General features: G+C 36.7%; 2 protein-coding genes across 2 annotated transcripts; both read right to left on the bottom strand.

The window, feature by feature from the left end:
• Positions 1–1,900: 1,900 nt before the first annotated feature.
• Positions 1,901–3,082, bottom strand: LOC134817423 (gastrula zinc finger protein XlCGF49.1-like). The gene is made up of 2 exons (XM_063826563.1): positions 2,962–3,082; positions 1,901–2,811 (listed from the first exon to the last, which is right to left on the bottom strand). Exons 1-2 carry the CDS (start codon positions 3,080–3,082, stop codon positions 2,171–2,173), a joined length of 762 nt encoding a protein of 253 aa, XP_063682633.1. The 3' UTR covers positions 1,901–2,170.
• An 846-nt stretch (positions 3,083–3,928) lies between these two features.
• On the bottom strand, positions 3,929–8,762 carry LOC134817095 (zinc finger protein 501-like). The gene is made up of 4 exons (XM_063826201.1): positions 8,629–8,762; positions 5,277–5,408; positions 4,986–5,120; positions 3,929–4,666 (listed from the first exon to the last, which is right to left on the bottom strand). The coding sequence occupies exons 1-4, from the start codon at positions 8,753–8,755 to the stop codon at positions 3,954–3,956; spliced, it is 1,107 nt and encodes a 368-aa protein (XP_063682271.1). The 5' UTR covers positions 8,756–8,762; the 3' UTR covers positions 3,929–3,953.
• Between the last annotated feature and the right edge of the window lie 17,146 nt (positions 8,763–25,908).

The following is a 25,908-nucleotide window of genomic DNA, read 5'->3' as shown; positions in this document are numbered from 1 at the left end:
ACAAAGTTTGTGATCCCAAGGAGCTCTCTCTCTCTGAAGGAGCATCATGTATGGGTTTGGATTGGATGCCTTAAGATTGGGATGTTCTGAAGACTTCGATAAGAAAGTGTGGCAGGACATTTCGAAAGTTTGTCTATTTGAATTCGGGATATTTTACAAGATATCCTTAAAATAGTAAACAAATAGTCGATTATCATTTTGTAATTGTAATTGTAAGCATATTCGGTAGAAATTTGGAGAAAAATATAAATTTGTAACTGCACTTTTCTCCATCAGGAATTAAAGCCCCGTAAGTATAAGCCAGGACCGTTAAAGTTTACTTTATTATTTCAGGACTCTGGATGTCCAGACGAGTTTGACTATAGTATCGACTACAGCGCGGATATTTTCTACAAACTAGTTGAAGGTAATGGAGATCACACATGTTATATAATGTGATAACTACAGTATTACCGGGATTATGATTTACTCAACACATTCGTCACAAAGGATCTTTAGGTACCAAAATTCGTTACCAGAACGAAAAATACGTGCCAATTCTTTTTTACATTCTGTAATAAATGAAACAGCTAACTAAACCCTAATACTGTTCCAGTCGCAATGTTGAAGATGAGGTACACCCGTTCAGCGGTGCTCCAAATGTTTGGTAGATGGTACATGAGGTTCATTTGGAGCGAATGGAATATGAAGATACTGGGCCGGACTCCGGGAGAATTCTTTAGGAACTGGAGTGATTTCCTGGAGTACAAGTCTAAGGAGTACCCGCTCTTTATACATGACAGATTCAAGGTTTATATAGGTTTAAATAGTTCGTATTTAGTAATGATGAACCTTGGACCTTTCATGACTTAATTTTACGAATGCAAGATACAAATTTCACAAATTAACTACGAATTGATCATCTACTTAAGATCTGCAAGGAACAACTTACAACTTCAGCGGAAAAACATGAACTTAATTAAGTTAACTCTCAGGTAGTGAGTGAAGATAACGAAGGTATGACACTGGAGTACAAGACAGTTCACGAGGAAATGACCTCTTTCTGCCTGGGAATGATAGAGTATGTGATTAGTGAGCAGTTTTACGTGGTGAAAGAGAACCTTCAGGTGATGAACTAGTCTGTTAATATAATGAATTCTCAATTTTTGTTCTACATCCCAATATTTTAATTCACTAACTTAAGAAGATTTAAAGCTTAGTTCTACATTATATAATGTATGTATCTATTATATATTACTAACTTTTATGTATTATGATACTTTTATATGCTTATCATAAGCTGAGATTGTAAAGGATAAATCAACGTCTAGATAACATCAAAAATGGGCGACACCAGTGAAGACGACGAACAGAGAGATAACAAGTTTAACAAGTCTGTTGTGAAGATAAAGTTTGATAACCAGGTAACATGTGTCGGTCAGTCTGTGAGGGGGACGGAGAGAGGCAGGGAAGGGGGAAGAGAGGAGGGGAGACGTGGGAGGTGAGAAGGAGAGAAGGAGAGGGAGATATGTAGTAGATGAAGTATAGGTGAACATGACGATTTCTAGAAGTTTACAAACGTGGCAAAGAGAGGGCCCAACCAAGGGAAGTTACCGAACGAGGTTTTGCAGCGCTTCAGACCTTCTCAAATGTTGAAGAAATTTCCTTTCTATCTGAGCCATAATATGGTTTCAAGTTACTGACTATCATAATATAGTTATTATATTATAAAGATCTGATTATGTTACCGTTAAAACTTTAAAGGTAGCTTAAATAAAATGATTTCTACATAATATATCTTATTCGAAAGGGATTCGAAATGGTATGCATCTTAGGAAGAATCTTCTCGATATAATAATAAGTAGAAACAGAGCTTTAATTGAGTTGATCAATTCAAATACATATAACTAAAATTATATAAAAGTACAGTAACAATGAAAATTGAAAGTAATTCCCTGATATTGTCAAAAGAACATGCTCATTATTTAACAACTACACTGAGACCTCAAAGAGTCTGTTAGTTATGAGTCCTCTTGCTCTCTTGAACAGTTGACAACTGAAAAGTTTAAACAAACGGAATATCCCCGATATAAATTTGAAAATACTGCTTTCGTCGGTAAAGTTTTTAATATGATCTGTGAATACGTTGGTGTTTGAAAAGGTTACTTCTGTCAGAACAAGCATATTATGATCACTCCTTTGACTTGACAGGTTTCTCTCCATTGTGTACATGCTGGTGTGCTCTGAGATGAGATTTCTGAGTGAAAGATAAGGAACATTCATTACACTTGTGAGGTTTCTCTCCAGTGTGAATACGCTGGTGACTATTCAGACTAGATTTGTGTCTGAAAGATGCGGAGCATTCATTATACTTGTGAGGTTTCTCTCCTGTGTGGATAAGCTGGTGTTTTCTGAGAGTAGATTTATCAGAGAAAGATGAGGAACATTCACTACACTTAAAAGGTTTCTCTCCAGTGTGAATACGCTGGTGTGCTCTGAGAGTAGATTTCCGAGAGAAAGATGAGGAACATTCACTACACTTGTGAGGTTTCTCTCCAGAGTGAATACGCTGATGTGCTCTGAGATTAGATTTCTGAGTGAAAGATGAGGAACATTCACTACACTTGAACGGTTTCTCTCCAGTGTGAATACGCTGATGTGATCTGAGAGTAGATTTCTGAGTGAAAGATGAGGAACATTCACTACACTTGAACGGTTTTTCTCCAGTGTGAATACGCTGGTGATTGATCAGACTAGATTTGTTAGAGAAAGGTAAGGAGCAATCAGTGCACTTGAATGATTTCTCTCCTGATATTGGATTCATCAACTTTCCTGACAATTTTGTGGAGATTCTGAGTACCTTAGAATCTAAATTACGTACACTGCTTATATCTTCATGATGCTCTCTGACATGATTACAAAAGTACTCCTCGTACAGAAAATGAGCTTCACATTTCGGACAAAGAAAACCATGTGATTTACCTTGTAACTCCTCCTGCTCAGTTTTAATCTCTTTTTTTATTACAGTTGCATTGTTAGGTTTCATGATTGTATCAGCAGCTCCCACCACTGCATCTGGAGATAACTTCATCTTCTTTGACATATCCAATCCTACTGTTGATAAAATGAAGTATTAAAACCAATCAATAAGTTATGGAATATGGGGTAATTCTAACTATATAGAATACGTTTAATCATTTAAATAATGAATCAACCTAATTATCACCAACGAAAATTGGACAGTTTGAGTTAAAAAACCAGAATAAATTTTGAATAAATTAATAAAAACTCAGGAAAATATCAAATTTAAAACATGACAGCTTGCAATTTTCATAATTTACATGACGTCGTCAATAATGAACCGTGTATTGATTATTGCTATATGATTTCAAGTTACTGACTATCATAATATTGTTATTATATTATAAAGATCTGATTATGTTACCGTTAAAACTTTAAAGGTAGCTTAAATAAAATGATTTCTACATAATATCTTATTCGAAAGGGATTCGAAATGTTATGCACGTTAGGAAGAATCTTCTCGATATAATGATAAGTAGAAACAGAGCTGTAATTGAGTTGATCAATTCAAATACACATTATAACCAAAATTATCATTGGTTATAATAATGTTTAACTGAGTCAAATGTAACATGAATAACAAATCAGATCGCTTGTTATTCATCTTTTGGTGATTCATATAAAAGATATAAAAGTACAGTAACAATGACAATTGAAAGTAATTCCCTGATATTGTCAAAAGAACATGCTCATTATTTAACAACTACACTGAGACCTCAAAGAGTCTGTTAGTTGTGAGTCGTCTTGAACAGTTGAAACTGAAAAATTTAAACAAACGGAATATCCCCGATATAAATTTAAAAATACTGCTTTCGTCGGTAAAGTTTTTAATATGACGTGTGAATACGTTGGTGTTTGAAAAGGTTACTTCTGTCAGAACAAGCATATTATGATCACTTCTTTGACTTGACAGGTTTCTCTTCAGTGTGTACAAGCTGGTGTGCTCTGAGATGAGATTTCTGAGTGAAAGTTACGGAGCATTCGCTACACTTGTGAGGTTTCTCTCCAGTGTGAATATGCTGGTGACTATTCAGACTAGATTTGTGTCTGAAAGATGCGGAGCATTCACTACACTTAAAAGGTTTCTCTCCTGTGTGGATAAGCTGGTGTTTTCTGAGAGTAGATTTATCAGAAAAAGTTGAGGAGCATTCACTACACTTGTGAGGTTTCTCTCCAGTGTGAATACGCTGATGTGCTCTGAGAGTAGATTGCTGAGTGAAAGATGAGGAGCATTCACTACACTTAAAAGGTTTCTCTCCTGTGTGGATAAGCTGGTGTTTTCTGAGAGTAGATTTATCAGAGAAAGTTGAGGAGCATTCACTACACTTGAACGGTTTCTCTCCAGTGTGGATACGCTCATGTGCTCTGAGATGAGCTTTCTGAGTGAAAGATGAGGAGCAATCATTACACTTAAAAGGTTTCTCTCCTGTGTGGATAAGCTGGTGTTTTCTGAGAGTAGATTTATCAGAGAAAGATGAGGAGCATTCGCTACACTTGTGAGGTTTCTCTCCAGAGTGAATACGCTGATGTGCTCTGAGATTAGATTTCTGAGTGAAAGATGAGGAACTTGAACGGTTTCTCTCCAGTGTGAATACGCTGATGTGATCTGAGAGTAGATTTCTGAGTGAAAGATGAGGAACATTCACTACACTTGAACGGTTTCTCTCCAGTGTGAATACGCTGGTGATTGATCAGACTAGATTTGTTAGAGAAAGATAAGGAGCAATCAGTGCACTTGAATGATTTCTCTCCTGATATTGGATTCATCAACTTTCCTGACAATTTTGTGGAGATTCTGAGCACCTTAGAATCTAAATTACGTACACTGCTTATATCTTCATGATGCTCTCTGACATGATTACAAAAGTACTCCTCGTACAGAAAATGAGCTTTACATTTCGGACAAAGAAAACCATGGGATTTACCTTGTAACTCCTCCTGCTCCGTTTTAATCTCCTTTTTTATTACAGTTGCATTGTTAGGTTTGTTATTCATGATTGTATCAGCTGCCACCACTTCATCTGGAGATGATTTCCTCTTCTTTGACATAGCCAATCCTACTGTTAATAAAATGAACTATTAAAACCAATCAATAAGTTATCGGGGTAATTCTAACTATATAGAATACGTTTAACGATTTAAATAATGAATCAACCTAATTATCACCAACGAAAATTGAGCTTCACATTTCGGACAAAGAAAACCATGGGATTTACCTTGTAACTCCTCCTGCTCAATTTTAATCTCCTTTTTCATTACAGTTGCATTATTAGGTTTCATGATTGTATCAGCAGCTCCCACCACTGCATCTGGAGATAACTTCATCTTCTTTGACATAGCCAATCCTACTGTTAATAAAATGAAGTATTAAAACCAATCAATAAGTTATGGGGTAATTCTAATTATATATAATACGTTTAATCATTTGAATAATGAATCAACCTAATTATCAACAAGGAAAATTTAACATTTTGAATTTTAAAAACAGAATAAATTTTAAATAAATGAATAAAAACTCAGGAATACAAATTTCTGATATTTAAAGTTAAAGGGATCATGAAGTGTCCCCGACTTAATCGTCAAAACATTTCACATATACTATCACATAGAAACACTAATATAAGAATAGGGCTCGGAATTCCCAGATTCGTAACTTAATTATGTCGCGTGAAATCGATACTGGAAAATCGCCCTATTTTCTTGGATTGCGGCTAACTGTCAGACACTGCAATAGAAACAGTGTTAAAATGCACATTTTGATTCATGTGCTGTGGCGCCAATTTAATTGATAAAATCTTCAAATTAACGACACTTGATAGATTTGACTTTTATCTTTCGAAAATTGTGGTTGTATAATGTGCATAATATACACAAGCGTCAAATAATTGTCTTATAAATTTACTAGTAAAAGCTCTTACGGGCATTTTCTGCTCGATACGCTAGGGACTCCACATACATCTTTCTAGACGTACTTTTGACCGTAGAATCGATTAAACGTGGTTTTGAAATGATAAGTCTGAGTTTCCCCAGGTAAAATCGCAAAAAACCGATTTTTGGGCCAAAAATATGGCAAAAAACCATGTTTTTTGAATTTTTGAGCAAGTTAATTTCGTTGGCATATCAGCAAAATGTGCATGAAGATAGCTGAAACACAGCCGCACATAATGGCATTAAAATTAAGCTATTATTCCAGGATTTCGTGCTACATTCAAGTTCCATGAAGTGAGCTGCCTTTAATTGCTTGTAGGAACTAGATTAATCGCTGTGCACCAAATTTAGGAAGATATGTGAAATATAATGGTTTATACCTGATGGTAATCTTATCGGTTCAAAAAAATAACCAACAGAAAACTTGTTATGGACGATTAAAATCAGGTGTTTTTACACATGTCGTATATGCTATCCTGTCACCTAGCCGCAACTTGGAAAAATGTAATTGATATGCCCCATATTATCTCAGCTTGTGAAGCAATTACGACGGAGCTATTTTGGGATTGCGGCAGAATTACCAAGCCTAGCTCACTACCCAAGTTTCGAGTATTTTTGAAGAATTCGCAAATTTACACTTCATGATCTCTTTAAATCAGATACTTGTATAATCGTACTAAACTTTAGATAGGTTAAATAGCAAATAAAACATGGAAATTTGGTAATGTAGCTACGCACATTTAAGCACAGTTAAGGCACGGTTAAGGCACAGTTAAGGCACAAGGGTTACATAAGGCACGGTTGAGGCATGGTCCCTTAAAGACTTAAGGCCCAGTTAACGCACGGTTAAAGCACGGTTAACGCACAAACTGCCCAAAAGCAACCATTATGGTCGCTTAAGGCACGGTTAATGCACGGTTAACGCACGGTTGGATAAATATAACCTGTAAACATACAAGTGGCGGGGGAACAAGGGTTACATAAGGCACGGTTGAGGCATGGTCCCTTAAAGACTTAAGGCACGGTTAACGCACGGTTAAGGCACGGTTAAGGCACGAACTGCCCAAAAGCAACCATTATGGTCACTTAAGGCACGGTTAACGCACGGTTGGGGAAATATAAAGATATAACAGGTATAAACATAGGTTATATTTCTAAGTGTGAGGATCTGTAAATTTTACATCGCGATGAACTGTGTATTGACTATTGCTATATGGTTTCAAGTTACTGACTATCATAATATTGTTATTATATTATAAAGATCTGATTATGTTGCCGTTTAAACTTTAAAGGTAGCTTAAATAAAATGATGTCTACATAATATCTTATTCGAAAGGGATTCGAAATGGTATGCACGTTAGGACGAATCTTCTCGATATAATGATAAGTAGAAAGTAGAAACAGAGCTGTAATTGAGTTGATCAATTCAAATACACATAACTTAAATTATCATTAGTTATAATAATGTTTAACTGAGTCAAATGTAACATGAAAAACAAATCAGAACACTTGTTATTCATCTTTTGGTGATTCACATATAAAAAATATAAAAGTACAGTAACAATGAAAATTGAAAGTAATTCCCTGATATTGTCAAAGGAACATGCTCATTATTCAACAAAGTTTAAACAAAGGGAATATCCCCGATATAAATTTGGGAATACTGTTTTCGTCGGTAAAGATTTTAATATGTGTGAATACGTTGGTGTTTGAAAAGGTTACTTCTGTCAGAACAAGCAAATTATCATAATATTATGATCACTCCTTTGACTTGACAGGTTTCTCTCCAGTGTGTACATGCTGATGTGCTCTGAGATGAGATTTCTGAGTGAAAGATAAGGAGCATTCATATTTCATAACACTTGAACGGTTTCTCTCCAGTGTGAATACGCTGGTGACTATTCAGATTAGATTTGTGTCTGAAAGATAAGGAGCATCAATTACACTTGGACGGTTTCTCTCCAGTGTGAATACGCCGGTGATGTCTGAGGGTAGATTTCTGAGTGAAAGATGAGGAACATTCACTACACTTGAACGGTTTCTCTCCAGTGTGGACACGCTGGTGTTTTCTGAGATTGGATTTATCAGAGAAAGATGAGGAGCATTCACTACACTTGTGAGGTTTCTCTCCAGAGTGAATACGCTGATGTGCTCTGAGATTAGATTTCTGAGTGAAAGTTGAGGAGCATTCACTACACTTGTGAGGTTTTTCTCCAGTGTGAATACGTTGGTGTCGTCTGAGGGTAGATTTCTGAGTGAAAGATGAGGAGCATTCACTACACTTGAACGGTTTCTCTCCAGTGTGAATATGCTGGTGTGATCTGAGAGTAGATTCATGAGAGAAAGTTACGGAGCATTCACTACACTTGAAGGGTTTCTCTCCTGTGTGTACACGCTGATGTGTCCTGAGATTAGATTTATAAGAGAAAGATAAGGAGCATTCACTACACTTGAATGATTTCTCTCTTGATATTGGATTCATCGATTTTCCTGACAATTTTGTAGAATTTCTGAGCACCTTAAAATCCAAATTACGTACACTGCTAATATCTTCATGATGCTCTCGGATATGATTACAAAAGTACTCCTCGTACAGAAAATGAGCTTCACATTTCGGACAAAGAAATCCATGGGATTTACCTTGTAACTCCTCCTGCTCAGTTTTAATCTCTTTTTTTATTACAGTTGCATTGTTAGGTTTGTAATTCATGATTGTATCAGCAGCCGCAAGCACTGCATCTGGGGATAATATCCTCTTCTTTGACATAGCCAATCCTACTGTTAATAAAATGAAGTATTAAAACCAATCAATAAGTTATGGGGTCATTATTCTTATTATATAATACGTTCATCATTTAAATAACGAATCAACTTAATTATCACCAACGAAAATGTGACAGTTTGAGTTTTAAAAACAGAATAAATTTTAAATAAATTAATAAAAACTCTGGAAGTTGCAATTTTCATAATTTAAGCTCGGACAGCTGGTGTTGTCTGAGGGTAGATTTCTGAGTGAAAGATAAGGAGCATTCATTACACTTGTGAGGTTTTTCTCAAGGGGAGAAGGAGGGGTGGTGGTGGAAGGGGAGGGTGGGAGGGGAGAGGGAGGGAGGGAGAGAGGAGAGGGAGAGAGGAGAGAGGAGAGAGAGGGGAGAGGGAGGGAGGGGAGAAGGAGAAGAAGAGGAAGTAGTAGGTGAAGTATAAGTGAACATGACTATTTCCAGAAGTTTACAAACGTGGCAAAGAGAGGGCCCAACCAAGGGAAGTTACCGAACGAGGTTTTGCAGCGCTTCAGACCTTCTCAAATGTTGAAGAAATTTCCTTTCTATCTCCACTTTGACAGGTAACTAATAGAGGAAGTACCTTAATGGGGCCGGGGGGGGGGGTCTTCATCAAAATTCTCTCGAAATTGACTTTGTAATTGTTTCTGATGGAGGGGAGTGATATCTATCAGCTGTTTCTGGTCCTATGGAAGAATATTGTTCCTAGCCAAAATTATTGCTGGTCAAAGGTCAGCGCTTAAATGTGTAATTGTATTGCGCGAGAGATTTTCAATCGCGCGCCCTGAAAATCGAGTCTAAAAATCTATCTTCTCCTACATTTTTTTATCTTCTCCTACAGAATTTTGAGATAGGCCTTAGGAAATTATTAAATTAATTAAACTTGGCTAGAGGCTACTAAACTATTAGAGTTTGTGAAGCCTGAATTATAGTTCATAGTAACTGTTTCAGGGATCTGAAGATTTTGCACGTTGGTAAAAAACTAAAAAACTCATTTACAAAGCTACTTGGAGAATCACTTGCGTCCATGTTTGATATGAAACAGCCGACCCACGGGCACATGTCTTATTCTTACGTGAGTATAAAAATTGTACAATTAAATCCTTGTATTAATGTTATACCATGAACTTCAATTAACCAGATTAAACATTTATCATCACTATGTGTGATGATTTTGTTATTTGTGATGTATGACAATTTTAGTTTCCTTACTTTTTCTACTTTTCTACTAGTAACATGACGTGATGACGTGCTTCTTCAATCTTATAACTATTTTCAGCTCAATTGTATCAAACCTGTATCTTAGTCGTTTAAAGGAATTCCGGGTATTTACTAATTAACTAATTAATTTACCAATGCTGTCAAATTACCAGATAATTGGAAATTTACACGTGACATATGTATTGGGAATGAGGAAATCAAACTCGAAAGAGACTGAATACGATACACCACTAGTTCTACAGGTAATACTTTCTAATGATAGCTTACATAGTTTTTATAATTTATACCTTTAACAAATATCTTTTGATTGACCAAGAGTCGGATTCATAACCAAGAGGCTAATTTGTATTTTACCGAGACGTTTTCGAGGAAATATTTGATGAACAATTAAGTTTTCCTGGGTCGCTACAAAATAGATTAAGTTACCAGATGGTTGTAAGAATTAACTCTTTTGTTCAAGTCCCTACTAACTGAACTCAGTCACATTTGTATATTACAGACAAGAGAAACGAACTACTTTAAACATACTCCAACTCAATAATGTAATATATTCGTAGCGTTTTTTAATTAGTTTAAAATCTGCTCTAAGAGCATTAACAAACAACATGACAACTTTAGAGTGTCGTGAATAAGTTAGAGTTCGGATAATTTGTCGCACTTGTAACTGAGGGAACAGACATCTGGTGGTGGTATTGTCCTCAATTCCTATAAAATAGGGGGATCAGCAAGGAATCTTCACTTCGTATAGTCACTAATCACCATGAAAATCTTTCTATTCTTTTGCCTTTTGGCTGCCTCTCTTGCTACTGAGGATGCCCTCAGGAGCATTCTTAGGTCCCCCAAAGCAACCCTTCAGCTTTACGGAGAGTTCAAAACTCAGCAGCACCTCGACTACCTGTCATCTGAAGACCGAATGAGGTTCCGACTCTTCAGATCCAATGCCGAGTTAGTAGCTCAATCTAACGAGGAAGGGGGATCTGCCGTCTTTGGTCTTAACTTCTTCTCCGCAATGACTGTAGATGAGAAGCAACAGTACTTAGGAATAAACATAACTGGACATGAGACTGAACATGACGAGAACCCTATTCAAGTCCCCTCCTCTTTGTCAGAATCCCCCATTACCAAACTCTGGACTAATGAGGGTATGGTAACAAGAGTCAAGAACCAAGGAAGCTGTGGGTCTTGCTGGACATTCGCAGTGTTAGGTCATAGGATTAGATGATAGTAACATGGGAACAGGTGGTTCATCAATTGTGACCGGTCAATCGTGACCTGTAAACATTGCTGTTCTAAAATATGGGTGCAGAATATTCGCGAATTTTACGATTGGTCCAACAATAGGTGGGGCAGCCGTCCATTGGTTGTAAGTCATGTGACCTAGGTCACATGACCATAGCAGGTGGACTATGCCTCATTTAACCCCGGTCAGCTCACGGTGCACTAACTTTAGTGTGACGTTAAAATAGTTATTATGACCTAGAAGGTAGCTAATATAAATACAGATGTTTTGTGTCGAAAAAGTTAGTTTATTTTAAACCACTTCTCCTAAACTGTTGTTTCCGTTGTAACATTGGCGACGAGTGGAAGAGCCCACGCATATTCTCTAAACCATCAGAGACTGGAGCCCGCCCAACCTACAGCTACTGAGACTGGAGCCCGCCCAACCTACAGCTACAGAAACTGAAGACGAGAAACGAAGAGCCCGCCCAACGAAGAGCCCGCCCAACCTACAGCTACAGAGACTGAAGACGAGAAACGAAGAGCCCGCCCAACGAAGAGCCCGCCCAACGAAGAGCCCGCCCAACGAAGAGCCCGCCCAACGAAGAGCCCGTCCAACCTACAGCTACAGAGACTGAAGACGAGAAACGAAGAGCCCGCCCAACGAAGAGCCCGCCACAAGTGGAAGAGCCCAAACATAGAAACCTGCTACCGCACTGATATTTGAGGTATTGTTTATATCAAGTTTGGCGTTTAAAATTAAGAATGGCAACTTTTACAGAAGAGCAAGTTAATGTAATTAAACAAGAAACAGAAGTGGCAGCTAAAGAAAATTTGTTAAGTGATTTAAGTAAAGTAGTTTTCCGGAGGGACAACAGTACCTCGCATGCAAGCAGGAAACCTCAAATTTTTAAGTACGGCGAGGACTTTAATGCATATTTGGAAAGTTGGTCTAATTTTGCCCGAATTTTAAATATTCCGGAAGCGGATCGTGGGAGGCTCCTTTTCACTTATCTCGATACAGAAAGTAATGAGAAACTGAGCGCTATTAAACTTAATTCGGAGCAGAAAAACAACTGGACTGAATTAAAACAAAGGCTGCGAAATATTCTAGAACCAGACAGTAGACAGCAAGCACGAGCAAAACTATTTGCAATGAAGCAATTACCCTCCGAAACTTGTGAACAATTTGGCCGAAAATTACAGAGGATGGCTAGCAAAGCGTACGACGAAGCTGAATCTGCAGCTCGTGAGGCAAATATACGAGATATTTTTGTGTACGGCCTACTAAACAATTCAATTGCAATTCATTTAATGAATAATAAAACACCCGACTTTGCAACCTTATATCGGGACGCTATAGATTTAGAGAAGAATTTAGAAGCCAGGAAACAAGCTTCTGGCGGACACGAAATTGAAATTTTAAAAGCAGAAGCTCCTAAAATTGATAACTCTAATAAAGTTAGTGGAAATTGTTTTAACTGCGGAAAATATGGCCACTGGGCTGTTAATTGCATAGCACCAAGAAAGACTAAGAAAGTTTGTCACTACTGTAACAAAGCAGGTCACATTAAACAGAACTGTTTCAAATTTCAAAATGAGCGTCGTAACAAGTCATTTAACAATGCACAAAGAGGGGAAAGAGCAGGCAGTAGTTATGCTGGAAGAAATTTCAATGATAACCGAACTTACTACAAGCCGGCTGAAAATCGTAACTTGGGAAACTTCCAAGCCCCTCACACGAGAAAGTAAAATCGGATACAGTAGAAACTAAATACTGTGAGGGGCATGTGTACATAAAATCTAAAATATACTCGGAAATTACAAATTCGCTCATTGATACAGGAGCCTCACGTAGTTTAATTAATTCACAGTTTTTTAAACAAATTAATAAATCGACTCAGATGATAATAGAAAATAATTCATGTTCCTTAAAAGGCGTATCAGGAAATGTTATTAAAAGCGTAGGAATAATCAAAAATGTACCAGTGACAATTGAAAATTTTGTCACGGAAGCAAATTTTATCATCGTTGACGACTTGAGTGAATCTGTAATTTTAGGTATAGATTTTATTGACAAAATAAAGGCAAAAATTGATTACCAAAGTCACACTTTCTCAAATAACGAATTTACGGCTAAGTTAATAAAAATAGAACAGTTAGATTCAAGCCACTTTATGTATACACTTAAAACGTTACAAGAAGTTAAAGTTAAAAGTGAAAAAGAAATTTTGTGCACAATTGAGGGCAATCAGCCTTTTGTTCCGAAAGAATATATGTATTTTCCAGACCCCGAATTGTGGCAACATGGGAAAAAGTTACGGTCGCAAGGATGCGAAATAATGCTGACACAGCCTAAATTTTACACAAAAATTTACAACCCTAACAAAAGCACGGTGATATTTCCAAAAGGGACAATATTGGGAAAATTTTGTCCAGTGTCTAGTGTCAAAATTATTACCCCTAAAATGAAAGAATCTGATAGAATAGCTGAAATAATTAAGGCATTGAAAATTGAAGAAAATGATCACTTAACCAGTGAGCAGAGAAGTCAAGTAATGGATCTAATAAAAGAATACAACGACATTTTTGCATTAAATAGGTCTGAAATTGGAATTTGCAATTTAATGGAGCATGAAATTAAAACAAAAACTGACACGCCAGTAGTGTGCAAGTTTAGGAAAATTCCCCTGCATCTACTTAAAGATGTTGAGGCCGAAATTTCAGATCTACTTTCAAATAATATTATTGAGCATTCAGAATCACCCTATTCAAGTCCAGCTTTTATTATTCGACGCAATTCTAAGACTAGATTAATAATTGATTACAGGATTTTAAATCAACAAATTGACCGTAGTCAGAATCCGGTACCAGCTGCTAGCACGATACTTGCTCAAATAGGAAGTAATAACAAGTACTTTAACAATTTTGACATGAAGGACGGATATTTCCAAGTAAAATTAACTGAGGAATCAAAAGTTAAGACCGCGTTCAGCGTACCCCTGGTAGGACACTTCCAATGGGTGACAACCCCATTAGGTGTTAGTTCGGCACCACCTATGTTCCAGAGTTTGATTCATTGCCTGCTTAAGAATATTGGCAGTTCAATTGCATTAGGGTACTTGGATGACATCATCTCAACTAGTCAGACATTTAATTCAGGTCTAAAAAATTTAAAAACTTTATTCATTCGATTTCGAGAGTCGAATTTAAAATTAAATCCGGCAAAATGTAAAATTATGGTGCCAAAACTTAAATTTTTAGGTGCCTGGCTCAGTTCAGATGGAATATCTACAGATGAAGATAAAATTGACGCAATTGTTAAAATGAGCGCACCACGCACTAAGAAACAATGCCAGGCATTATTAGGTTGTATTAATTTCTTCAGAGGTCACATTAAAGATTTAGCAGCTATTCTTAAACCGATATCAGACACTCTTGTTAGCACTGTAAACGGCTATAAATGGACTAATGAAGCTAACACTGCATTTGAAGCTGCTAAGAAAGCGTTAATTTCATCTGAAGTACTAATATTTCCTGACATTAACTTACCAATGCACCTCTATACTGACAGTTCAGAAATTGCAATTGGTGGCACAATAATGCAAAAAGTAGATAATAAAATGAGACCTATATGTTACGGTAGCCGTGTTCTCCAACCTGCTGAACGTAATTACAGTACAGTTAAAAAAGAATTGTTGGCACTAAAACACTTTGTTAAATTGTGGTACTACTACTTAATAGGGAAAACATTTACGGCGCACGTCGATGCTAGGACTTTAACAGGAAAAAACTTTCTGAGCACAACTAATTGTTCAACTTTATTGCGCTGGTTAATGGAACTTATGGAATTTAAATTTGATTTGAAGTATGAAACCGGAAAAACTAACGTAACAGCTGATATGCTTTCTCGCTTACCAGCCACTTCCGACCAGTTTTACAATTGGTATAAAAATGAAGTCAATCCAGACAAACCTAGGGAAGCAGTGATTAAGGTCGTACAAGCACATCCGTCCACAAGCACATCCAATCTAGTTGAATTAGTTGAGACCAAAAGTGACGAGCACACCACCTTACTTACTAAATCAATAACTGAATTGCAATCAGAAGATCCAGTAATTTCAACCGTCGTGTCATGGATCCGTGAAAATAAAAGGCCAGACAAAATTCAAAACTTTACCGATATGGACTTAAAAACTTATTATGAAAAATTCAATTTACTCACACTCGAACCCGACAACACTTTGAAATTCGAATATTACAACAACAAAACACAGAAAAAGGTGTATTTAGTCTGTGTACCTAAAAAATTGCGGACAAAAATCATACAACTAAATCACGATAATCCAACAGGTGGCCATTTAGGACATCAAAAATGCCTTTATAAAATTAGAAATCGGTACTACTGGCCAGCAATGTCAAAAGAAATTGAAAATTACGTACAACTTTGTGAAATTTGTTTCAGAACAAATCTGAAATTTATGAAAAAACCAAAGAACAAATTTTCAATTTTCACGGCAAATTATCCAGGCGAATTTCTTTGTTGTGATCTCGTAGGACCTTTGACACAAAGTAAAGGTTACAAATGGATTGTAACCATGACAGATAAATTCAGTCGTTACTCTCGAGCAGTACCAATCATCAACGCAACCTCTGAGCAAGTCGCAAAAGTTTTAGTCAATGAGTGGATCAGTCACGAAGGTTTATTCCGAATTTTGTTAACCGATCAAGGAGCTAACCTCACAACTTCAAAGATAATGATAGAATTATACAATGTCCTTCAAATTGACAAAAGGAGGACCACCGGATATAGGCCGTCTGTAAACGGAATGGTAGAACGTTACAACCGCTCATTAATTACTATTCTTAAAAAGTACGTGCAAGAATTTCCTAACACGTGGAGTGATAAACTGAAATTAGCCTGCCTAGCTTATAACACGGCCATACATGAGGGCACTCAACTGTCACCATTCTTAATTATGAGAGGCCGCGAATGCACATTGCCACACGATCTACTATTTGATACACAAACAACTTCATTTTATCGTGATGGACATCATTATCAGTCCGAAACTTACTTCTAGATCAAGAAAATTTGGGATATAGCACGCGAGAATAATTTAAAGTATTGTATGCAAGTGAAGCGACGACATGACCAAAAACTTAAGGATCAAGTTGAATACAAGCCAAATGATTTAGTATTAATTTGGAAACCAATTAAAGAAAGTTCGTACAGAAAATTCCGCAACAATTTCATTGGACCGTTCAAAGTTATAAGTCGTATTGCAGATTATAACTACAAAGTCCTTAATGAAAAAACGGGAAAAATTATGGTCACTAATTTTGAAGCTATGCGACGGTATTCGCCTGATCTACGAAAACCGCTTGATAAACAAAATAAAGATGAACAAAGCCATGCAGTTTTAAATAACAGCGAAGATAGTGACGATGAACTTTCTCTTGAATCACCAAAGTTTGAAATTATAAGTCCTCAAATTGGTGAAATTGATGAAACTACAAATTCGGTCATTGATGCACAAATAATATCTGAACAAGTGCTTGATGAAATTCCTAGCACAAGTACAAATAATGCTGCTGATAGTAATAACGATAGTTCAGGTAGGCCTAAAAGGACCACTAAGCAGCCTGATAGAATGAAAGTTAGTTGGAATACTAAATCGTATTAAAATTCAAAAGGTTATGCATATTGATATACGTAGTAAAATTGTGGTATAATTTAAGTGTTGAGAAATAAAAGATGTAATTTCAGGAATAAGTTTAAAGAGAAAATGACGGTGAGATATATCATTCTGCTGTCATTGATTGGAAACAATTTGATTTTTAAATTTGAATGCGTAATGGCGTTCAATGCATTGCAATGTAGCAAAAATCCAGGAAAGATTTTTAAAATCAAAAATGATTTTATTGATTGTCATGACAATAATACAAAGAGAATCGAGCTGATACTTTATAAACGAAATGTAAAACAGTATGTAAATGATGCACGTGCACTTAAGATAGAGTTATTACACTGTAAAACCACACATTTTTTCTTTGGCGCCAAGAAAGAAGAGATATTTACTACGATACCGGATATAACGCAGGAACAATACAAATTAACGCTAGAAACAAAATCATGTGAAACCGAGAAGGCCTTGGAACAATATAAACTGTCAACTGATCCTATCTGTGTATATACTTGGCCAAAGACAACTATAACAGTTGTCGTTAAGTGTACTTTTACCAAGGGTATAGTGACGACTACACACAACGGTAATATGCATTCTAACTTAGGAAATACCTTAAGTTGTAAATATAAAACTGGCTTTTGTTTAACTCATGATAAAACTGCAATATCATTTACCCCCGACCCTACTGAGGAGGATGAATTTGTAGTTGTAGACAAATTTAATGGAACGGTAATAGGACATCATCTGATGCTCCCAAATTTGGGCATCAGCTTGAAATTACAGAATATTAGCATAGGTGTACAAATAATCAACGACTTTAAAATCGACATAATACAAATAACTCAGCCTCCAATCCTCCTAGCACCAAAGAACCTTGGGTTATCTGAATTACAAGTTCTTAAAAATGAAATTAACGCAAAAATCAGCTTTATTCTTGACAAATTAGCTACACCATTAGCAGAAGCAAAAGTATTATGTGAGGCTACACAAATTAACAATAGACTCATAAGATCAGTGGCCCAAGTGAACCCTACAACTTTAGCTAGAACTATATTAAAACAAAATGAAATAGTGGCAACAGCTGGAGGACAGGATTATATAATTGTACACCCATGCAATGTCGTATACAATGTAACTTGGCAGAAAACTCTAAACAGTAAGTGCAGTACATTAATTCCAGTGAACTATGTCAATAATAGACAAATCACGGTCCAGTCCTATTTCGATCCATTGACTCATGGTCTATTTAGTGATTCTCCAAAGGTGAATTGCGATCAGGGCCCAGATCAATATTTTAGCCTAGGAAATCAAACTTTTATTTACAAGCCAGGCCATATTCCAAAACCGGTCCACAATAAAAAAGTTCAAGACTGGCCTACACTTAGGGCAAATATTACGGATAGTCTAATCGAGCTCCCTGAAAGTTGGATATTTAATGAATCCAACAAACTAGACCCATCTGACCTAATTTGGGATTTTCTAGATAAACGTCTTGATGAATTAAATCATAGTGATTATGATGAATATGACCAGTTGGCAGGAATATCAATACTCGGTTTTCTCGGTCTCTCATTTGAACATATCATAGATGGCATAATAACAAACCTTTTTAGAGTATTTGCATTTCTAGGTATGTTAGCGTTTTTCAGAAAGTAAGCATAATATAACATAATCAGAGCCGTTAATTATAGGTGATCAATGCATCGACCCAGACCTCCAACAAACACGATGGATTTGAGGGGTACTATTTTGCAAAACATGTGCATACACAACTGCTCACCACACCAATTCTAAACACTTTAGGATATTTATTCAGATATGTAAATTTATTAGTTCTGTTAGATATTTTACCGCTATCAGAAGTTAAATTTAATGAAAAAGTCGCATGGGATGAAGCTATTGACAAAATTTCAACTAGCAAAATAGAAAGGGCACAATATTTAACTAGATTAAGTGTTAGTATAGACCTTTTTGCCGACAGATTAAACAATGAGGCTTATCTTGCGTTAAACAGTTTTAATGTAGTCTGTACTATTGAAGACAGAATTAAGTTACCAGGTATCATGAATTTATACATCAAAAAAGTGCATCCTTACTATAGAATGTTGGAGATTAATATTGATCTAATCAATCAAAATCTCATAACGCGAAATGATCATAACTAAAAATTTGTCTCAAAAATGTTTTGCCAATCGTATATTAATTCTACAGGGCCGACAACGAAGAAATAAAAAATGCTACAAGTGTCATTCGGTGAGACATCTGGCTGCGAACTGCACAAATTTTTTTGATCTACCCGAGGAAATAATATTTGATTTAATGTTATATATACGTCCAAAAGATCTCCTCGAATTTAGAAAAGTTAATAAATACTGTTTCAATCTTTCAGAGGACTCAGTTTTTTTAGGAAAATTTCGTTCAATGCTTAGTAATTTGTCTGTACCAGAAATCCAGTTAAAAGTAGATAAGTATTTGCCTAACCTTAATTTACGAGTTAAAGAAGCATTAGGATGTGATTTTAGAAACACTTTACCTTTAGATTATTTCACTTTTAAGGTCCCATTATGGATAAGCTTTATCAAGCCACGCTCCACTAAGTTTATGGTTTTTATGTCAAAAAACCCACATTTAAGTTCTGCAGAAAATTATTTTCAAAGGCATGCAGAATACAAGGAATATTTTCTAGCTTTAACTAAATTTGAAAGAAAATGTTTAAAATGGGAAGGCAAATTTACGTTTTTATTAAATAATAAGAGATGTGGAATTAAATTTACAAAAGTATTGAACGATGCTCTAGCTTCAAACTCAAGAGTCAGTTAATATATAAATTAAATTTTCCTTAAAAATAGCCAAATTTTTAATGGCATGAATTTAAGACGCATCCTTTTTCAGATAATGTTCTCCTACCTGGTAATGATATCGATATATATGAGCCTACAACAGGCAAACAGCTCAAAGTTTAAGCCTGTGAAGCTCTACATCAATCAAGGCATAGCTCTTGAAATGAAAGGAATAGCAGGATTAAGCACTTATACAACACCTATATCAGTTTTTATCAAAGTGAAAAAACCAGAAATCGTGCGAGTCGACGGATCATGTAGAAAAATTTGCAAAACATCAACACTTTTTTCACTCGCGGTTAAAAATTGTATGCGATTTGAGGTCGGCTCTGGTAAACAACTACAACGTTTCCAAGACGTTGCTGATGCAACACAATGTATGAAACACTGTCAGGCACATGATAATTGCAAAGCCTTCGTCTATGTACCGGGCTATAAAGATTGTGCCTTAAAAACCAATTTCACAGTGGACCATGTGCCTAGGAAATACACAATTTATGAATTTGATATGGACTGCGTTGGTCAGCTCACTGACCCATGCAACTCATTGGATGCTCGACCTTCATCTGAACTTAGTGATATTTTGTCAAGTTCTCTCGAAAGCCGAGTAGAAAACTTTTGGAAGGCCAAAAAAGTTCAACTTAAGAACCTTAATGTAGGAAACGTCACACGAGTAAAACGCCAATTAACAGCAATTGCCATGTTATCTGTGCCAATAATAGGCAGCGTTCTAAACTTTGGTTACAGCTATTGGGAGTCACACAAGCTTAACGAGAAAATTGAACAAATGCAACATAAATTTGACGAGTTTACTCATCAAGTATATGATTTTGAGAAACGTACAATTCTGTGGGATTATGAAGCTTTGAGACTGATCGAAAATCTAGATACAAAATTTTCCAAAAATATAGATGAACTTCAATGTGAAACAAATATTTTGGGCTATGCAATATTACAATCACATGAAATTGCAGAGTGGGAAAGAAAAGTAGACGAAATTTTGCGTCCATTAGAACGGGGATCTAAAATCGGCCCGCTTTCTCCTCAAATTTTTGATATAACAATGCTTCAAAATATAGTAAATTCGACAAAAGACCTCAGCGATACAGTTTATAAGCAAGAACCTTCATATTTGTATCACACCACTACTGCCAATTTGATAGATATTAAAGAAAACACAGCAGATTATAGTTTCCATCTAATTCTGCAAGTCCCAGTGATTAAGAAAAACCATGCATACCCGTACTACGCAGTCAGGCAAACTTCATTTACTGCAAAGAATAAATGCTATTATCATGACCTACCGGATTACGTTTACTTCTCAAAAGGAAACTTTATTGGACTTGACATGAACCTATGCGAAGGTGGCACAGGAGAGCTACTATATTGTTATCAAAATTTGGCATCGGCAAAATCTGCCGATGAAAATAAAGCTAGAGCAGCCTGCCTAAATAGTGAACTAATGTCAGATTGTAAAATTTTACCAATTGAGTGTGCAGACAAAACGGTTGTGCTACAGACAGGTGTTTTAATCCACACCATGTTTGTTGTGAAAGCTATTTATCACACTGCCATTGACAATACCAAAATAACTGAAATCCACCCGAACGAAACTGAGACACGGGTAAGTTATTATCCGTGGAAACAATTTGAAACAATCGAATTTCGAAATGGTTTTGTCTCAAATCCAGAAAACACGGAGTACACAGTCGAACTTGAAGTTGAAATTACAGCACCCTTAACTTGGAATGAGATGGTAAACAAAAATCAAATTAAAATTGACCAGTTGAACACGACCAAGGCTCTTAATATGCTCAAAGACACTGTTCATACAATTAATACCGGCACTCTTATACATAAATATTTTGGTTGGAACAAAGTTTATGTAACACTGACTATTGTGTCAGCGGCTTTTTGGTCGCTGGTTTTGGCTTACGGAATCTATAAAATGATTAAAGGCAGAAATGTCCCAAAAGCATATGCTTATATCAGACCTCGCAGAAGGCCGGAACAAATTGAACTTAGAGATTTGGACCTAGAAAGGTCTGAAGTTCAGAGTCCTCAACTCAGTCGCAGCTCATCACTTCCTGATTTGATTGAGCCTACATTACCGAACGTAAATTTTCCAATTGAAACGGCACATAACTTGATACGGCCGCAGACTAGAAGACCCTAACAAAACTATAGCAGACACATCTGCCAGTTCAGACAGCGAATAAACAATTTTGGTAGATTTAATATTGGTCTGACTGCCCGTTTAGTGGCAGCTGTACCTAGAGAAAATTTATGTTTAATTTTGGATTGAAATAATGTACAGGTTCTAGGGTTGGCAAGTTGTGGTAATCAAAAGCCGTAAAACCGCAAAGTGATTACCACACGAGCTTTGTGCCGGCCGTCCCTGGGCCTGGAGTTAGATTTCTATCGATGCACCGGCATCAATAGGAAACTAACGGCCAGAAGTACTGATAGTATCATGCTCTGGTTATAAAATATATATGATATGCATAATAAGCATGCATATGAAATTCTCTTGAAATTGTTGTTTTCTTGAGAAATACTAATTGTACAAATTTCGTTTAACGCGAAATCGCTTTGATCGCGAATGCAGTTATGATCAAAACAAAATTAAGAAAATTATAAAAAAAGGAAATATACAAAAATAATAAAAAAATTTTTTAGACTAGATATATTAACTTGCTCATGCTCTCAGAAGCATAGATATTTAATTTAAATTATTGTTAATGTTTTGAGGAGGGAGGAGAATGATGGACAATTCATGAACAATAAAGAGACTGAGAGTAGAATTTTAGATGAGTTTTATTATTGTTGATATATTAATAGTTGATATATTTTTAAAATGGTTGACTGTACACATTTACCAATTTCCAGATTGTCAATAATAAAAGAAAGAAAAGTTCGAAAAGGAAGTACAGCCAATCATTTATGTTTACTAGAAATTTGAATTTAAAAATTATCTTTAAGTAAAAGCTCTAGAGATATGTTTTCATTAAAAATGTTGTATTAAGACTAAAATTTTGTTGCATTGTAAAATACATGTTGTAAAGATTCAGTTAATAATTTTATTCCTCTAAACACAAAACATCTAAAAAAGTATTAAATAGAATAAAATTATTATTAAAAAAAGGAGGTATGTTAGGTCATAGGATTAGATGATAGTAACATGGGAACAGGTGGTTCATCAATTGTGACCGGTCAATCGTGACCTGTAAACATTGCTGTTCTAAAATATGGGTGCAGAATATTCGCGAATTTTACGATTGGTCCAACAATAGGTGGGGCAGCCGTCCATTGGTTGTAAGTCATGTGACCTAGGTCACATGACCATAGCAGGTGGACTAAGCCTCATTTAACCCCGGTCAGCTCACGGTGCACTAACTTTAGTGTGACGTTAAAATAGTTATTATGACCTAGAAGGTAGCTAATATAAATACAGATGTTTTGTGTCGAAAAAGTTAGTTTATTTTAAACCACTTCTCCTAAACTGTTGTTTCCGTTGTAACAGCAGCTGTTGGTGGTCTGGAAACTAGGTACCGAAAAGAAACTGGTGTCCTGAGGAACTTCGCTGAGCAGGAATACCTGGACTGTGTGTACGAGGGAACTAGGGACGGTTGCACGGGTGGATGGCCTGATGACCCTTACCGATACTCAGCCAAGTACGGAAGGTTGTCCTCAACTACACACTACGGATACGATGCAAGCGACAATTCCTGCAAGAGAAGTTCAAAGCCTGACGCTTTGATTGCTGCTAAAATCACTGGTTACACCAGAGTTGGCCGAAATTGGGCCGCTCACATCGCAGCCCTGACAACAGGCTCTTTGTCCCTAACTTTCCAAGTAACAGAATACTTCCAACAGTACACTAGAGGCATCATCCAGGACAGATCATGCACAGGAAACTCCAACCACGGCGTCTCAGCTGTAGGATACACACCCACATACATGCTGGTGAAGAACTCTTGGGGATCCAGCTGGGGAGAAAGTGGATTTGTAAAGTTCGCTCGAGGCTACGACGGAAAATGTGGTCTCCTAAGTTGGAGCAGCTACCCCAACCTTAGATTAACCGGGCAGTCTGACACCACTCCCTCTGACGCTGCTACCGGTTACAGAGCTGATGATAATTTCGACCCACATCCCAACCCTTCCTGCAAAGATACAGTATACAATTGCCAGGCATTCCATTGTCCTCACGACAACATAGCTGTGAAGTACTGTAATAAGACTTGTAAGAAGTGTTGCCCCAGTGGTACCATTAGATGTCCTGATCTAGTGTGCCGACATGAACACATGTGCTGAAAACCTTCAAATCCTTTCTGTAACGTTTGATGGATAACAGTGTGTTTGAGATTTGTTTTATTTGGTCTCCGAAGAAAATTGATACGAAAATCAACTTCCCTCCTCTAAATTTTTCAGAAATATTTGCACAATAAATTGCAAATAGCAGACCCTACTCTTGAAATTAACAAGAAAATTATTAATTATGTATCATACTAATCTGGATCTCTTAGAATCGACCAAGGATGAAGTCACTAGAGATTGGTTTCAAGACTTCCTCCCGGTCTCAAATTTAAAAGGCAAGCGCTAAGTTCTATCCCAAAAATCGATAAAACCTCACACCCTCTACCCCACCCAGGGTCAGATGGTGTCGGGGATGGTTGACAAAAGTATCCTCTTTCTCTGTTCACCTACAGTTGGCTGCTTCCTCAGTCAGAGGAATACTTTCTATGTTGGAGATGTACCAGCTGGCTGCCTGAAACACACCCTCATAGCACTGATGTGCCTTAAGAATAGTCTCGTTGAGCACTCGCTAGACGTGGTGAGATAGATCTGTCAAATTAATTTCAGACTTTTCAATAAGATCAAGTCATGGTAAAGAAAAAGGTGACAGTTCATGCTGTTAACTATAATAACTATGATAACCTACTACTATATTATCTACTAGTAACCTACTACTATAACAAGGAGAGAGAAAATACCAGGTACAGAGAGATGTGTGCAGAAACAGCCTTCAGAGAGATGGAACTGTCCAACAACCTCCTCAACCAGCTCATGCCTCCACATATCCACAAAGCAGTGAGAGTCGGCCGGCCTTACGGGGAGTCATGCGAGGTTTGTGGTTTGTGTTCCTGTGTGTGCAGGTGAGCATGGTGGTGAGCAGAGTGGTGAGCAGGGTGGTTAGGGTGGTGAGCAGGGTGGTTAGGGTATAACCTAACTGGAATATCTCTCAGAATTGCTGTATTAGAGTGCTTTTATTGCATATTTGGGTGAACTAAAACTACAATTAGACCTTGTTTCTTTGTGATAAGTATTCGAGACGGAGCATAAAGGAACATATTATTTTATTTCAGCTGTATAAGAACGTAACAGTGTTGCTGAGCGACATGGTGGGGTTCACTTCAATCTGTGCGGAGATAAGTCCCATGGACGTAGCTAGGATGCTCAATGCTATGTACATGACCTTCGACAGTCTGATCTCTAATAGGAAATCTGTGTACAAAGTGAGTTTGCTCTGAATTAGACCTGAGTTGATTATACAAGGTGGCCCATAAAAATGTCGCGTTAGAATAATCACATGAGAATAATCACATGAAGCCATGAGAATAATTACCTGAGAATAATTACATGATAATATTAATTACCGAGCACTGCAATCCACCAGTAATATCCCATCCGTAATGTCAGGTGGAAACAATAGGTGACGGGTACATGGTGGTGGTGGGTATTCCCAACGGACAAGAGAAGCACGCAGAGTATGCAGCTGAGATGGCTATAGATATGCTGGTCAACTTGAAGAATGTTAAACTTACCTTCCTGGAGAATCAGATGACTGTGAAAATAGGTTAGAAAAATAGAAACTTATGAGCTCTATAATTTTTATTAATGTATGTAAAATAACAACAGTTTATTGACATTTCCAGCATATTGAATAATAACGGATAAGACATCATAACAATTTAACTGACTAATTGTGACACTAATGCAGGTATCAACAGCGGGCCAATAGTGGCGGGTGTCATGGGGTGGAAAGTACCAAGATATGGCGTATTTGGGGACACTGTTAATGTCGTGAATGTGCTGGAATCAACAAGCAAGGTAGGGGACAACAGCAGTTATCTTATCTTTTCTGGCACAACTTACTTTTAATTTCAATAT

Source organism: Bolinopsis microptera, chromosome 6 (assembly GCF_026151205.1).
Source record: "Bolinopsis microptera isolate Bmic1 chromosome 6, MBARI_Bmic_1.0, whole genome shotgun sequence".
NCBI classification, from domain to species: Eukaryota; Metazoa; Ctenophora; class Tentaculata; order Lobata; family Bolinopsidae; genus Bolinopsis; species Bolinopsis microptera.
The sequence above is the reverse complement of the archived record's forward strand: the minus strand, read 5'-3'. Positions and strand labels throughout refer to the sequence as shown.

What these genes read in the sequence shown, in the direction of transcription:
- LOC134817423 (XM_063826563.1), bottom strand. Translation starts at nt 3,082, where the DNA reads ATGTCAAAGAAGATGAAGTTATCTCCAGATGCAGTGGTGGGAGCTGCT. An exon ending in TGAGCAGGAGGAGTTACAAG is followed by an intron (nt 2,812 to 2,961) that starts GTAAATCACATG and finishes CAAAATTGTCAG; the next exon opens with GAAAGTTGATGAATCCAATA.
- LOC134817095 (XM_063826201.1), bottom strand. Translation starts at nt 8,755, where the DNA reads ATGTCAAAGAAGAGGATATTATCCCCAGATGCAGTGCTTGCGGCTGCT. An exon ending in TGAGCAGGAGGAGTTACAAG is followed by an intron (nt 5,121 to 5,276) that starts GTAAATCCCATG and finishes TTTTATTAACAG; the next exon opens with TAGGATTGGCTATGTCAAAG. An exon ending in GGAGCAGGAGGAGTTACAAG is followed by an intron (nt 4,667 to 4,985) that starts GTAAATCCCATG and finishes ATCTACTCTCAG; the next exon opens with ATCACATCAGCGTATTCACA.